At 39.2% G+C, this 17254-nt stretch overlaps 1 protein-coding gene across 3 annotated transcripts in view; it reads left to right on the top strand.

The window, feature by feature from the left end:
* The window catches only part of Foxj3 (forkhead box J3), an 85691-nt gene that overhangs the window by 32387 nt on the left and 36050 nt on the right, over positions 1-17254 (top strand). For all 3 annotated transcript variants that reach the window (XM_038332898.2, XM_038332896.2, XM_038332897.2), the window contains exon 4: positions 3732-3806. In XM_038332898.2, coding sequence (XP_038188826.1) covers positions 3732-3806 — 75 coding nt within the window. The remainder of the gene's footprint in view (positions 1-3731; positions 3807-17254) is intronic.

Here is a 17254-nt window from a genome sequence, read left to right as displayed (position 1 = left end):
ATCTTTTAAAATAAAGGTTTTGGCTGGGTGTGGTGAGTGGCTCACATCTTTAATTCCAGCAAGAGAATCTCTTTTGAGTTGAGGCCATCCTGGTCTACAAAGTGAGTTCTCTGTCAGCCAGAGCTACACAGAAAAACGTTCTCTTGAAACAAATTTAAGTACGTTTCTTAGAACCTCCTTGATGGTGGCCAGCTTGTCAATGTTCTTCTAAAGGATGAGGCAGTTTGCATATCCAGTTTCCCTGGAATAGCCTTGTTATTAGGAATGTGTTTTTAAATCTTTATTTTGAATAATTTTATATGTATACAATGAAATCTGATCCTATCTACCCCCAGGAATGTAGTCTCATTAGTTGCCTTGTGATCTGAGATCTGATACAGTTCCAAATGACTTTAAGAAAAAAATATCCTAGTGTTTTGACATTGTTAGAGATGAAATATTCTTTGTAGTTGCTTACATTCCAAGCAGAGGTAGAATTACCATTTTTAGACTGTAAATTTGCAGTTTGGTACTGACTTGAGTTTCAAATATAGTCTGTATACATCTCTTGACAAAAATATGTACATTTTTGAGAGAATATTTTGAGACATATTTTATATACATAAGCTTTGGAGAGGAAAGTTCTGCTGTATTCATCCTTAGACTAAAGAATTCTTTAAAATATTTTTTTATTTTAGAACTTGATATGTTGTCATATACATCCCCATCCTCTTCTGTTTCCCTACCCACCTATCCTTATCCCATACCCCTTAATTAAAAAGCTGTTTGAGTCTGGTTTGAGTTGTTGACTACTCTTGAACATGGGGTCTGCCTTAGAGTATGGTCCTTTGAAGAATCCTGGCTTTGCTGTCTCCTCACAGCAATGAGATGTCGGTAGCTCCTTAGCTAAAGGTGGGACTTCATGTTGACTTCTTCTCTTTGCTGGCATTTTGTCTGGCTTGGGCTTATGTAGGTTTTGTGCATGCTGCCAGAATCTCTGAGTTCAAATGTGCTGTATTTACCCTGCTGTGTTCGGAAAGCACCATTTCCTTAAGTCATTCACGACCCCTGGCTCTTACAGTCTTTTTGTCCCCTTTCTTTAGATCCCCAAGCCTTGAGGGAAGGAATATGATATAGATTCCCCATTTAGGGCTAAGCACTCTGAATAGACTTCAGAATTTATATTAAAAATAGACATTGTGCCAAAAAAAAGGACCTCCAAAGATACCATTTAAAGGAGTTGTGGAATGTGGTTGGAACCCATCTCTACTAAATATTTGGCCATTTAAAGATAAATGGATAAACAAAAGTTGTTTGGTAGTGAATTTTTGAGCATTTAATTGGAAAAAAAGGGGCTTTATTGATATTTTCTGCTTAGAGTCATTGTCTAGTACCATTTATTTGTGAATAGATTGTTTGACAAACACTACAGTTCTCCAAAGGTATTTTTCTGTCACCTAAGTTGGTGGTTCTTTTCTATTGTATTGAGGAATTTAGATATTTTCCTGGCCTTCTGTACCCAGCAAAGTTTTATCTTACTAATTTTTATTCTTTGCCACTTTAACGTCCATCCTAAACTCTCTCTTCCTCCCAGATCCTCTTCGCCTTCATGTCCTCGTCCTCCTGTTTTAATAACCCACTGACCCAATATCTTTTCATGTATTTTTCTATTACAAATAGAACCTCATTTCTGTAATTTGCCTTTGTAATAGATCAGTGAGATTTGTTTTTGCTTCAGAGAAATAGATTGTTCTGTTTTTTCCCATTTTTATCAGTGTGTATTACAGAGCAAGGGTTTTCATTATATTACTTGTGTCATACATATGTACCCTCTCTTAATAGTCACCACCTCTGTTACTCTTTCTCATTCCTTTCCTCTAAAAAATGACTGAAGGGCTCTGGTGGGGTCTGTGAGATGGCTTAGTAGATAAAGGTATCTAACCACCAAGCTTGTTGACCTGACTTCCATCTCTGGGGCCTAGATGATGGCAAGAGAGAGCTGATCCCCACAAGTTGTCCTCTCCACACATGCACACACATGTATGCAGACATAAGTTAAATAAATAAAAAATGGATGTGATGTACACAGTAAAGTTTTGTGTACCTTTTCCAATAAGAAAGAAACAATAAGTCACCAGATATATTCTTTTATCTATATTTAAACTGATTCTCTTCTACACATTTTTTAAAAATAGCTGTTTAGTTAAAAAGTAAATTTTCAAGCTGAAAGAAAGGGCCTCAGTTCATATAGATGTTGGTAAACTGGTATGTTTATATCTTTTTCAGAAAACATTATCCCAAGATGGCTATAGCTATTTGTGAAAGCTCCAATATTATCATTTAAATGATATCTGTATCTAATTTATTTAAAGTTCTGAACTATGTATTTATCATATGATAGTTTGTTTTCTCTTAAAATGTTCTGATTTCGAGTTTACTTGTAGCACAGTGAAATTTTTAACTTTGTTTTGTTGAGTGCTGAAGAGTGAATTTGACTTGTACATGCAGAGCAAGGGCTGTATGTTCCTGTCCTTTAACAAAGAAACTCTTAGCCGGGCGGTGGTGGCGCACGCCTTTAATCCCAGCACTCGGGAGGCAGAGGCAGGCGGATCTCTGTGAGTTCGAGACCAGCCTGGTCTACAAGAGCTAGCTCCAGGACAGGCTCTAAAGCTGCAGAGAAACCCTGTCTCAAAAAACCAAAAAAAAAAAAAAAAAAAGAAACTCTTAAAAATGGTAGTACTTGTACCTTATAAACCATTTGGACTTTGTAGGAAAGTAAAAAGAAGAATATAGTTATCACCTAAAAGCCTTTGTAGAGTAACTTCTGACATTTGGCATTCTGATTTATTTCCAAGAATAAATAAATATGTAAGTAACCACAGTTAAGAGGTTGAAATTATAATTCAGAGAGTAAGAGCACTTGGCACTTTTCCAGAAGACCTGGGCTCAGTTCTTAGTACCTATGTGTGGTAGCTCCAGTTCCAGGGGATCTGGCGCCCTTTTCTGGCTTCTGTATACACTGGGCATACCTGCATGTGGTGCACAGACATATGCAGGTAAAAACACACATATAAATCTCTCTCACACACACAGTTAAAGCATGCTACGTATATAATTCTGTTTGATATTTAATGTTTAGCATTGCATTATAGGCATCTTCTGCACCAGTAAAGTTTGTAAGCAATTAAATACTATATACATATGAATGTACACAGCACTATATACATATATCACTATATACATATGTCTGTATATACATATACATAGTACACTCATAATAACACATACACATATATCGTTATTGAATCTGCTAGGAGTTGACAATTCCAATAACCTTTTTTTCATTTATAATGTGCTATACTTAATTTGAGAACTAGAAAGATTTAGCTTTGAAGCTCATTTATTTATATTTTTTAAAAAATTTATGTTGAGTCTATATATAGGTATTGCACGTGGGGGTGGGTATTCTTGGAGACAGTAACAGGATATAGGATTCTCTGAAGGTGGAGTTGCAGTTGGCTGTAAGCTGCTTGATTTGAATGCTGAGAATCAAGCTCTGGTCTTCTGCAGACACAGCAAGCACTTATACCCACTTTCCAGCCTGTGAAGCACATATAAAAGTTAGCTCTACTTGTAACTAACTGTATTCCATTTCATAGAAATATGTAGGTTTCTTATTTTGTTTTTAAAGATGGAGTAGGTTTTTTCATAGTTCATTGACCCAACAATGGTTTTTTCTTCTTTAATTTCAGAATTCCATACGACATAATCTGTCACTGAACAAATGTTTCCTTAAAGTGCCTCGATCCAAGGATGATCCCGGAAAGGTAGGACATTTTCTTAAATTGAAGTGATAAGTGTCTTGGCACATAGGAATCAAGACCATATCTAGTTCATTGATGAAGAGTTTTTTGCGATACAGCAAGTACTACAGCCCACTCTGGCTTAGGTGATATGTGACAAGGCCCAGTTCTTTTTTTAAATTTTATGTATGTATGTATGTATGTATGCATGCATGCATGCTTGTTTGTTTGTTTGTTTGTTTGTTTTGTTTTGTTTTTTGAGCCAGGGTCTCACTATATCCTGGCTATCCTGGAATTTACAGATATCTGCCTGCCTCTGCCTCTGCCTCTGCCTCTGCCTCTGCCTCTGCCTCTGCCTCTGCCTCTGCCTCTGCCTCTGCCTCTGCCTCTCTGCCTCTCTGCCTCTGCCTCTGCCTCTGCCTCTGCCTCTGCCTCTGCCTCTGCCTCTGCCTCTGCCTCTGCCTCTGCCTCTGCCTCTGCCTCTGCCTCTGCCTCTGCCTCTGCCTCTGCCTCTGCCTCTGCCTCTGCCTCTGCCTCTGCCTCTCTGCCTCTCTGCCTCTCTGCCTCTCTGCCTCTGCCTCTGCCTCTGCCTCTGCCTCTGCCTCTGCCTCTGCCTCTGCCTCTGCCTCTGCCTCTGCCTCTGCCTCTGCCTCTGCCTCTGCCTCTGCCTCTGCCTCTGCCTCTGCCTCTGCCTCTGCCTCTGCCTCTGCCTCTGCCTCTGCCTCTGCCTCTGCCTCTGCCTCTGCCTCTGCCTCTGCCTCTGCCTCTGCCTCTGCCTCTGCCTCTGCCTCTGCCTCTGCCTCTGCCTCTGCCTCTGCCTCTGCCTCTGCCTCTGCCTCTGCCTCTGCCTCTGCCTCTGCCTCTGCCTCTGCCTCTGCCTCTGCCTCTGCCTCTGACTCTGCCTCTGCCTCTGCCTCTGCCTCTGCCTCTGCCTCTGCCTCTGCCTCTGCCTCTGCCTCTGCCTCTGCCTCTGCCTCTGCCTCTGCCTCTGCCTCTGCCTCTGCCTCTGCCTCTGCCTCTGCCTCTGCCTCTGCCTCTGCCTCTGCCTCTGCCTCTGCCTCTGCCTCTGCCTCTGCCTCTGCCTCTGCCTCTGCCTCTGCCTCTGCCTCTGCCTCTGCCTCTGCCTCTGCCTCTGCCTCTGCCTCTGCCTCTGCCTCTGCCTCTGCCTCTGCCTCTGCCTCTGCCTCTGCCTCTGCCTCTGCCTCTGCCTCTGCCTCTGCCTCTGCCTCTGCCTACCGCGATTAAGCGCTTTGCCACCCTATTTCACCCTTCCCTCATCAGGTTGAGACTCCTTTGAAAGTGATAAAGAAGCCAGCTAGAGCTTTTCACTGATAGCTTGCCTTACTCTACCTAGCTTTTGCTTGGTGATTTTCTTAGTGTTGTGTGTGGAATCTAATCTGATGTTGCTTGTCAAGAGCTATAGTGGGTTAGCTGTCTGGGGTGGAACTGTGCACTTGGCAGGTAGAAAATAGCTCTAATGAAATAAAAGTTCCTTCCTACTCCATTCTCGTAGTTGCTTTATTGTCTCCTGATAGAGTTACAGTTGTCTCCAGATAGAGCACCCCCCTCCCATTTTGTTTTAAAACTTAGATTGCTAGGTCAAATCATACTTGCTTGTCAACATGAGTTGCTAGATTTGGACTCTGAGATAGTTGTGCCTGTTGGCAGATAATGTTCTTATTTGAGTGGTTAGGTGTCTATTCTTTGTTAGAAATTTTCTTTTTCGTTTTATTCTGTCATTTCAGTTGTAGTTTAGTTCATTCATGACTAACTGTGAAGATCGTCTTTATATTTTCTAAGCGTTTCTTTCACATGGTTGTACAATTCTTTCCCTCTCCTGCTTTTGGCTTATTGTTGCTTCTCCCTCAAGATTGAGCTCTGGTACTGCTCCACTGACACATTTTCTCTCACTATAGCCACTGTCTCTCTGTTTACAGGATCTTTCACCAGCAGCCAGCGGTCTTTCAGGAATACTGACCCCATACCTTAGTTGCTACTCTTCATTATTTATCTACAGAGTCTACATTTTTATTTAAATCATGCTTATCTTGTTCATTGTTGCTTGCACAGTAGTCATTGGCATTGAGACACCCCTGTTGATAAACACATTGTATCTTCCCTTTTTTTCTTGATGCCCATACTCCTAAGGAGTGGTGTTTCACAGCACTTTTGAGGATTTGCTCTCCCAGAGGCTTTCATTGACTTTTCATAGGTGATTAGAATAGTCTTACTTTTTTACTTTTTATTTATGCTCATAACTCTAGCATTGTGAGTAGGAATTGATAACGAAAAATTTCTTTTGAGGGGCTGGAGAGATGGCTCAGAGGTTAAGAGCATTGCCTGTTCTTCCAAAGGTCCTGAGTTCAATTCCCAGCAACCACATGGTGGCTCACAACCATCTGTAATGGGGTCTGGTGCCCTCTTCTGGCCTGCAGGCATATACACAGACAGAATATCGTGCACAAAATAAATAAATAAATAAATAAATAAATAAATAAATAAATATTTTTTAAAAAAATTTCTTTTGAATGTCCCTCACAATTGCTTTTTCTTTTAAAGATAGGCAGAATCTTCATAGATTCAGCTGGCCTCGAACCTGCTATGTAGATCAGTCTGGCCTCATATTCAGAGAGATCTGCCTGTATCTGCCTCTTTTTCCAAGTGCTAGGGTTTAAAATTGTGCATAGTCACACCCGGCAGTTTTCATAGAACATGAATCAGATTGAAAACCATTTTTAAAAGACAAGAAATAATTTAAAATCTACAAAAGCACAAATTAGATTTTTTTAAAAATATTTATTTATTTATTATGTATACAATATTCTGTCTGTGTGTATGCCTGAAGGCCAGAAGAGGGCACCAGACCTCATTACAGATGGTTGTGAGCCACCATGTGGTTGCTGGGAATTGAACTCAGGACCTTTGGAAGAGCAGGCAATGCTCTTAACCTCTGAGCCATCTCTCCAGCCCCACAAATTAGATTTTATAAACATTTGGTTCTGATTTAAGTTTTTAAAAATTTGCTTGTTTCTATATTTTGAGACAGGTCTTACTATGTAGCCCTGCTGGCTTGGTGTTTGCTTTGGAGACTAGGCTGGGCTTGAACTTGCAAGCAGGCTTCTGCTTCTCTAGGGTTGGAATTGCTAGTGTGTGCCATCATGCCTATTTCTAATTTTTAAAGGGAGTAAATAATCACTAAAATGAATACCTGATTTCTAACTATTTAATTTATTTATACCTATATTCTATTTTTTTCCCCCGAGACAAGGTTTCTCTGTAGCTTTGGAGCCTGTCCTGGAACTAGCTCTTGTAGACCAGGCTGGCCTCGAAATCACAGAGACCCACTGCCTCTGCCTCCCAAGTGCTGGGATTAAAGGCGTGCGCCACCACCGCCAAGCTCTCTGCTTTTATTCTAACTATTTATTAAGGTAACTAAATTGTTAGCAATTGGAAGGCCATTACACACTTGACTGCCAGTTTTATTTTCTTATGCACAGAAGAAGGTAAAACCCTTTTTCCTTCTTTAATTAAATAGTATCATGGACTAAGGCTAATTTTAAATATGTAGGGTTCATTTTGCAGTCATCTTTGGGCTTAGGTTTATTTCAAAATGTAGTTAAAGTTGTGTACTAGTCTTGTAGGGGGACAGCTCTTGTATTAGTTAGCTCACACTCACCCATAACTGTAGCTTCAGGAAATCCAACACCCTCTTCTAGCCTCCATAGGTTCCTATACCCATGTACAAAAACATGTACACAGACATGTAGATGGAGACTGCTTGTTCCTTCCCGGACGCCCAGACCTGAAATAATCACGCAGAAATTGTATTAATTACAATACTGTTTGGCCAATAACTCTAGCATATTCTTAGTTAGCTCTTACATCTTGAATTAACCCATTTCATTTATTTTGTATTTTAACACAAGGCTCATGGTTTACCTGTAAGGTTCTCAGGCAGGCGTCTTTCTCCTTTGGCAGCTACGTGGCATTTCCTTAGCCCCGCCTATTCTCTGTCTACATCTGTTATTTTCCTCCTGGCTTTACTCTGTTAAGCCATTGGCCGAAACCAGCTTCTTTATTATCCAGTGGCTATAAAACATATTCATAGCATACAGAGGGGAATCCCACATTACAGACACACATAATACAAAGTTAAAAAGAGACTTATTTTTAAAAGATAGAGGTGAGTTGAATACTAAGAGGTATGAGCTTTCAGCTTTTACCATTTATTTCTAATTTTAATGTCTTATATTCATCAGGCTTGCCATTGTTCTCATTAATTTATTTAATCTCACAAGCTAGGTTTATGATAGTATGATTGCTTTCACTTGGGATCCCAAAACTTGGTTTGAGTAGTGGCCATGGTCCTTATTGATTATGGTTAGAATTTATGTTGTGAAGTTGATCTTATTAAGTAATACATTTCTATGAATAAAGTTATTTTTATTTGCTACTTAAAGTTTATTTTATGTGTATGGGTGTTTTATCTATATATAAGTCTGTTTATCATGTGTCTGCCTGGTACCTCCAGAGGCGAGAAGAGGTTTTTGAATCTCTTGGGATTGGAGTTACAGATGGTTGTGAGCTTTCATGTTGGTGCTGGGAATTGAACCTTGGTCCTCTTTAAGAGCAGCCAGTGCTCTTAACCTCTGAACCATCTCTCCAGCCCCTTTGTAAGACTGAATGAATCTTGCAAAAATTCCATTGTTTTTGAAACCTCAGTGTTAACTCACTTTCTTTATAGAAGACATAATTAAGGGCAAGGCCAAGGTACTTACTCCTTGTTCATACTCAGTTTGGAATTGGAGACATCTGTTGTGGTCATATTTACTTAGCGGCTGTAGAAGACTAGAATAACTAGAGAAGAGTACTTCAGGAAGAGCTGTGCCTGACTCTCCAGTTTTTCATTAGGAATGTCTCTTTCCAGCCCCCAGTTCCACTCATTTCTTGGGCTGTATTTTTTTCACTTTTTTGAGACAGGTTTTCTATGTAGCCCTGGCTGTCCTGGAACTTGTTCTGTAGACCAGGCTGGCCCAGAACTCAGAGATCTACTTGCCTCTTGCCTCCTGAGTGCTGAGATTAAAGGTGTATGCCACCTTCATCTGCCTTGATGACTTTAAATTTTTAGGTCAGTTAATGGCAGAGATTATATTAGTGGCTTCAGAACCTTCCCTCTGTGTTGCTCCCCTTCCTTCCAAGTAATCTGTGATCAGCACAGGGGTTTAGGATGAATACTGAACAAGTGAGGTTCACTTCCTTTGTAGCTGAGTGCCTCTCCCATACCTGTCTTTATAAAGAATTGTTATTCACCACAGTAGGAGAAACCTTTGGTCTAGAGCGAGGTGGAAATAGATTGTGGTTTGAGGTATGGAAGAGATTTTTTTCATCTCTTAGAATCTTGTTAGTCTGGTCTTGGCCCATTAGGCCAAAGAGGTAAAAGTAACTGATGTGGGAGTCCCATCAGTGTGCTGTGATTACCATTAATGAATAAAGAAACTGCTTTGGACCTATAGCAAGGCAGAACTTGGTAGGCAGGGAAAGCTAGGCTGAATGCTGGGAGAAAGAAGGCAGAGAGAGAGAAACGCCATGGAGCCGTCACCAGAGACAGGCATGGTGAAACTTTGCCGGTAAGCCACTGTCACGTGGCGATATACAGATTAATGGAGATGGGCTAAATTAATATGTAAGAGTTAGCCAATAAGAAGCTAGAGCTAATGGGCCAAGAAGTGATTTAAATAATACAGTTTCTGTGTGATTATTTCAGGTCTAAGCTAGCTGGGCTGCCAGGAACCTACAAGCAGCCTCCTTGCAACAAGTAATAGACATATAACATCTTTCCAGTTTCATTGTATGGCTTCCTGTTTGCCGTGTTATCAGAGAAGTAGAAAAAGCAGTTGAGACCCGAAGTGCTTGTTGAAATACTTGTTTCGTCATGTAAGAAGTCTGTTTTTATGTTTCACATTTTAATTTTTTTGTAATTACCTTCATTTCCAAAGCTTGTTAAAGTTCACACATAATTTTTGTTTGTTGGTGGTGGTCGTTTGTTGTTCGTTTTTCTTCCCTAATTCAGCAATGTTTCCTGGAGATGTAAAGTATTAAAGAGAATGGTTAAAGTTTTGTAAAAAAAAAAAAAAAAAAAAAAAAAAAGTCTGTTTTTCCTCTGTTCTTTGAAATAAATATGAAGAGCCATATTGTTACTGTTTTTTTTTCCCCTCTAAAGAAACACAAAATGAAATTATTTTGCCCCTGTCTCGAAAAACCAAAAAAAAAAAAAAAAAAAAGAAATTATTTTGCCCCGTAACTATTCCTTTTAGGAGAACAAGTTTCTTTTTGTCTTGAGTTGGAGTCCTTTCTCTCTCTGTGTAGCCTACATTTTTTGCTTAAGAATTTTTTTTCCCTGTGTATGAGTATTTTGCTTTCACATAGCTCAAATGTACCATGTTTGTGCCTGGTGCCCAAGGAAGCCAGAAGACTGGGTACTCTGGGACTAGAGTTACAGACAGATGTGAGCTGCTTCTAGAAGAACAGCCAGTGCTATGAGTCATAAAACATCTCTTGAGCTCCTTTCTCTGCTTTTTAACTACCATTTTTTAATCCCTGTTCATTAGGATTGTTTTCTGTATTTTTGTCTAATTTATTGACATAAAACATTTTGTAAATGTTTTGTTCTTTAGTTCGTATATGCTTAATAATGACCTTAGTAAATGATTAATAAGTGTTGCTTGCATTATGAAAACACAGTTGACTGAATTTATGACTAAATTTATGTTTAAAAATGATGGCTGTCTTCTGTTTCCTGGCTTCTTCTTTCAACCTGGTTCTTTTCCAGTTCAGAAGAATACTCACTCTGAAAGGAACCAAGGAATTACTGGAAGTAGCTTCAACATGTAGCATGAGTAACAGTAGACTAATAACCAATCTAATAGCTAAGAAGTTTGAGTCTCCCTACTTGTTCTGGAGCATTTAATTACATACTGTTGATTCTTAAGAGGGGCTTTATGTAGAACAATGATGACAAGAAACTGCCTGAGAATAGAAGGTCACCATGGCTTTGAAGATTTTGGTCTCATATTGTTTCCTAAATAAACAGACTTATTTGTTTAGAGAAGCAGCTTCATGAACTTCTGAGAGTGTGATTTTTTTTATTACTTTATAAATAATACCATTTAAAATTTCTACTTCCTCCCCTCCTTCCACTTCCCTTCCATTCTCCCCTACCCCCCTCTCCAGTCCTAAGAGAGGGCAGGGTACCCTTGCCATGTGGGAAGTCCAAGGCCCTCCCCCCTCCATTCAGGCTTAGGAAGGTATGCATCCAAATAGAATAGGATCCCAAAAAGCCAGTATATGCAGTAGAGACAAATCCCAGTGCCATTGTCATTGACTTCTCAGTCTGCCCTAATTGTCAGCCACATTCAGAGGGTCCAGTTTGATCCCATGCTCGTTCAATCCCAGTCCAGCTGGATTTGGTGAGCTCCCATTAGCTCAGGCACACTGTCTCAGTGGGTGGACTAACCCCGCGTGGTCCTGACTTCCTTGCTCATATTCTCCCTCCTTCTGCTCTTCAACTGGACCTTGGGAGCTCTCTCCAGTGCTCTGATGAGGGTCTCTGTCTCTATCTCCATCTGTCGCTGGATGAAGGTTCTATGGTGGTATTCAAGATAGTCATCAGTCTGTCTACGGGACAAGGCCAGTTCAGGCACCCTCTCCTCCACTGCCCAGGGTCCTAGCTGGGGACATCCTCGTGGACATCTGGGAACCCCTCTAGAGCCAAGCCTCTTGCCAACCCCAAAATGGCTTCCTTATTTAAGATATCTTCTTCCCTGCTCCCATATCCGTCCTTCCTCCATCTCAACCATCCCACTCCCCCAAGTGCTCCCCAACAAACCCTCCCCTTCTCCCTTCTCTCCCCCCATTTTCCCCCACCCCATCCCACCCTCACCCCAAGCTCCCAACTTTTGCCTGGCGATCTTGTCTGCTTCCAATTTCCAGGAGGATCTTTATGTTTTTCTTTGGGTTCACCTTATTACTTAGCTTCTCTAGGATCACGAACTAGAGGCTCAATGTCCTTTGTTTTTTGGCTAGAATCCACTAATGAGTGAGTACATACCATATTCATGTTTTTGGGTCTAGGTTATCTCACTCAGAATAGTGTTTTCTATTTCCATCCATTTGCATGCAAAATTCAAGATGTCATCGTTTTTTACCGCTGAGTAGTACTCTAATGTGTAGATGTGCCACACTTTGTTCATCCATTCTTCCATTGAGGGGCATCTAGATTGTTTCCAGGTTCTGGCTATTACAAGTAATGCTGCTATGAACATAGTTGAACAAATGCTTTTGTAGTATGATTGGGCATCTCTTGGGTATATTCCCAAGAGTATTGCTGGATCCTGAGGTAGGTTGACTCCCAATTTTCTGAGAAACCGCCACACTGATTTCCAAAGTGGTTGCACAAGTCTGCATTCCCACCAGCAATGGATGAGTGTTCTCCTTACTCCACATCCTCTCCAGCATAGGTTATCATTGGTGTTTTTGATTTTAGCCATTCTGACAGGTATAAGATGGTATCTCAAAGTTGTTTTGATTTGCATTTCCCTGATAGCTAAGGAAATTGAACATGTCCTTAAGCATCTTTTGGCCATTTGAAATTCTGTTGAAAATTCTCTGTTCAGTTCAGTACCCCATTTTTTTATTGGGTTATTTAGAATTTTAATGTCTAGTTTCTTGAGTTCTTTATATATTTTGGAGATCGGACCTTTGTCTGATGTGGGGTTGATGAAGATCTTCTTCCCATTCAGTAGGTTGCCTTTTTGTCTTAATGACTGTGTCCTTTGCTTTACAGAAGCTTCTCAGTTTCAGGAGGTCCCATTTATTCAATGTTGCTCTTATTGTCTGTGCTACTAGGGTTATACGTAGGAAGTGGTCTCCTGTACCTATGTATTGCAGGCTGCTTCCCACTTTCTCTTCTATCAGGTTCAGTGTGATCGGATTTATATTAAGGTCTTTAATCCATTTGGACTTGAGTTTTTTTGCAGAGTGATACAGGTTGACATCCAGTTATGCCAGCACCATTTGTTAAAGATGCTTTCTTTCTTCCATTGTATAATTTTAGCTCCTTTGTCAAAAATCAGGTGTTCATATGTTTGTGTATTAATACCCAGGTCTTCAATTCTATTCCATTGGTCAATGCCTCTGTTTTTATGCCAGTACCAAGCTGTTTTCATTACTGTAGCTCTATAATAAGAGTTTGATGTCAGGGATGGTAATACCTCCGAAAGTTCCTTTATTGTATAGGATTGTTTTGGCTATCTTGGGATTTTTCCATATAAAGTTGATTATTGTTCTCTCAAGGTCTGTGAAGAATTTTGTTGAGATTTTGATGGGGATTCTATTGAATCTATAGATTGCCTTTGGTAGAATTGCCATTTTTACTATGTTGATCCTCCCAATCCAAGAGCATGGGAGATCCTTCCATTTTCTGGTATCTTCTTCAATTTCTTTCTTCAAAGACTTAAAGTTCTTGTCAAATAAATCTTTCACTTCCTCTGACTTAGTATAAAGGAGCATAACACAGTTTAACTCTTTGCATTATCTTCAAACGAAATTTTTGTTTGGGTGTCAGGTGGGTGATGTAATTGTAGATGATAGTTACTCATTGATGATTTCATTTGAAACATCTTATTTTTAAAAGATGTAGAGAAACTTTAAAGAAAATGAGACTGAAATGGCCACCCTACTTCCAGGAATCCTAAGAATGAGACTGAGCTGAGGTCTGTCTCCTCCCGTTTTATATTCCTCTCTAGTGCTGGGATTAAAGGTGTGTGTCTTCACTGGCTGGTCTGTATAGCTGATTAGTGTGGCTGCTTTGCACTCTGATCTTCAGGCAAGCTTTATTTATTAAAATACAAATGAAATATCACTACACATAGGATAATTGAGAGTGTGGTTGGATAAAAATGAAGACATTTATTGGAGTAAGTAAGAAAAAAACCCATAGGAGTTTTTAAACAATGTTTTATTTGCTGTTTTGGCATATTTGAATAGAGTTAGTGGTTTTAAATCACTGTAGCTAAGTGCCCCATTTGCCATCTGGGCATAGACATAATCGAGTTTAGTTGAAAGAGCAGTTTGAGCAAAGTTCAGGTGAATCAGTAATTAAAGGAACTAATAACAAGGTCTAAACATAAAGAAATGAATTGGTGCCAGTGAGCGAATGTCAAGGCAGAGATCAGTTATGCATGTCAAATCAGCCATTAGACACACTGAGGTATGAAAACCAAGAGTAGCTGGGCGTGGTGGCATGTGTCCTTATATTCCAGCACTTAGAAGGCTGGGCCCAACCTGAGCACAGTGAGATGCTTCCTTTAAACAACAACGAAAGGCTGGAGAGATTGCTCAGTTTAACTGGCTGCTCTTGCAGGGGACCCAAGTTCAGGCTAGCATTCAACTCAGATGGCTCACAACTGCTCTTTAAGTAACTCTAGCTCCAGGAGATCTAACATTCTCTTCTGGCCTTCACGGGCACCCTTGGCACTAACACATACATATATTAAAATAAAATAAAATAGTTGAAAATCAAAAGCTAACACTGATAAGATAGGTGTTCTGGTGATTTGAAAGACTCGAGCTTCCATCCCCGCATCCCATCATACTGAGAGTAGTTTCCCCTCAGCTGCCTTTTATCCCCACCTTTGTTGTTGTGACCCCTTTCAAGATGTAACCATTTTATAAAATATATTTAACCTGAAAGCTAATTTTTATGTCTATAAATCACTTCACTTTACAATTCTAGAAAATATGAGAAGTGTATAGTGCAACCATTGTGATCAAGATTATTTTATTCTGTCCCTTGAGTGTCAGTCTCCCCTTTTCTGAGGCCCTAGCAATTAATGATGTGTTTTCTGTTTCTTAGAATTTTGCCTTTTTCAGACTGGTATGTAATAGGATTAATATAGTAAGTACATGGTCTTTTTAATTGATCTTTTTTTATTTAACATGATATTTTTGAGATTCATTCATGTTGTGGATACAACAGTCTGTCCCATCTTACTACATGTATTCTGGCCTATGAGTTTCCCCACACAAAATGACCATTTGAAGGCCATAAGAGTTGTTGCTATTATATCATCAGATTTCTTTCTTTTAGGCTTAGACCAGATAATGATAAATATTGAGAGTTTAAAAAACTAGTTGTCATATTAAAACAACCAGTAGCCATATTAAGCTGCCTATTTAGTGGGTTACATATTAAAGATAGATGAGCTGTGTGTCTCTTAGACATTAAGAATGATATGGAAAAACTTTATATTTAACTATAAAGATATTTAAAAGAGTTAAATAAATTAGGGCACTGATTAAGTAAAAGCACTTAAAATATTTTTACACATCTTTAACATTTAGAAACTCATTTATTAAATCAGTATGGCAATTGCATATCTTAAATCTATTAGTTTAGAAATAAGTTACTTAGATGTGTGCCCCTCTGGACATCATTTACTTACTTTGATAATTAGTGCATTTAAAGGCAATGAAATCTTCATTTGTTCAAAAAGGATGTTCCAGGAACCTAAGTTGGCATTGGGATAATTGTTTATACATTCATTCATTTAGCCAGCCAAGCAGCCTGCCTTTGAGTGCTTGCTGTGTTTGATCATTAATAGTCTCCTTTGTGGTTGAAGAGAGTAGCTCTAGTGCTTAAAGTAAACACTTTTGAGAGAAAGATGATGTTGTTACACTGAAGCAATGGGAGTAAACCAGACACCAGCTGGCAAGTGTGGTTGCTTTTTATATGGGGCATGCAGATTGCAGTAGCATCCTAGGATGGCTGTGGAGAAAATTAACTGCCACATAGAAACTGGGAATGAGAAAGAAAGGATTACGATGTGATAGAAAACTATGGATGTCAGGGATAGAAAGGGTCTGTTTTCATTTTTGAAGTTCTTGAAATAGGTGTGCATTGAGAGCTAAGGAAGAGCGGGAACAGTGAACATGTTCTTGGCAGTGGACTTACTTAAAACAAAATTCACAGGTTTGCTAGCTACTTAGGATAGGAGTTGGAATATAACGCTACTACTATATATAAGTAGATAATAACCTTCTCCCCTCCCCCTTTTTCCTTTTATTGGTTTTTGAGACAGTTTTTTTTTGTTGTGTGTGTGTGTGTGTGTGTGTGTGTGTGTGTGTGTGTGTGTGTATGTAGTCTTTGGCTGCCCTGACCTCTTTAGTTAACAGAGATCTGCTTGCTTCTGCCTTCAGAGTGCTGGTACTAAAGGTGTACATTTCCACTGCCTGGCTAGATAATAACATTTTATTTAAGAGTATTTCAACCTGAAGCTTATTAAAGAAAGGTCATATTACTGTGTGATAAAGCAGGATTCTTGAATTTATATATGATGTACTTTATATAAAGTAATGCATATTTTATGTTGAGAATAAAGTCATTTAAATTACTTGATCTTTTAGGTATCTATTTCTTTCTGGGTTTTTTGTTTGCTTGTTTGTTTTTTGGTTTTTTTAAAACAGGCTTACTGTTCAAACTGGCCCAGAACTTAGAGCTATCACAGAACTCACAGCTATCCTCCTGCCTCAATCTCTCCCAGGTGCTAGAATTATAAGCATGAGTTGTTATATTCGGCTGTTTCATTTTTGAAAAGAAATCCTCATTTTCCTTGTGTTCATAGATTAACTATTTGGTCTTTTCTGCTGAATGCTGTGGAGATTTTATTTGCGTGTTACAGGTTTTTTTTTTCTTTGAAGTTAATGGTCATTTTAGTATGTCTTGAAGTTTGTAGTAGATTGACTTTGGACAATGTAGTTAGTGAAAGTTGTGGGATTCTAGTTTCTGATCTTTGTGGCTAAAGAGAGTAAGGCATTGTGTTGTTTATATTGGTGGAGGGTGCATGATATATGCGAGTATTTACTGTATAAGTCTTGTTGATATGACATGACGCCTGCATTTGTGTATTACTTAGAGAACACAGAGCTCTTTGCATTCTAGCCTTGACTCCAGGTGAAATCTGGTCAAACCTGCCGTTAGGTGGTGGTCTTTGAGTTCTTCATGGGTTTTTTTCATGTCAGGAAGCTTATAAAAGTGGAGTTGTCAAGCATATGAGTGTACATGCATTCTAATAGAAGTGGCTGCTTTCCAACGGTTTTGATTTGCTCAGTCCTAATCACCTTGATTTTTAAAAAGCATCTTTTCTGAAGGTTCTTTTCAAATCTTTAAAAAAATGTTGATGTCATTACTGAGTTTGTGTGTCTTATTCATGGAAGTCTTTGATTTATGTTATGAAAATATTTTCTCAGACTGAGGTTTGCCTTTTTAATTTTTATAATTATGCTGTAAAAAGAGTAGTCATGTTAAATGCTAATTAAATAAAATTTATTTTTAGTTTACTATTAGTGAGTTTTGTGTGCTGTTCAGGCAGTCAACTAGTAAATATTTTTTTTCTGTTTCTTCTAAAAGTTTGATG

This window comes from Arvicola amphibius, chromosome 6 (genome assembly GCF_903992535.2).
Source record: "Arvicola amphibius chromosome 6, mArvAmp1.2, whole genome shotgun sequence".
Classification (NCBI taxonomy): domain Eukaryota; kingdom Metazoa; phylum Chordata; class Mammalia; order Rodentia; family Cricetidae; genus Arvicola; species Arvicola amphibius.
This window is presented reverse-complemented; position numbering and strand designations above follow the sequence as displayed.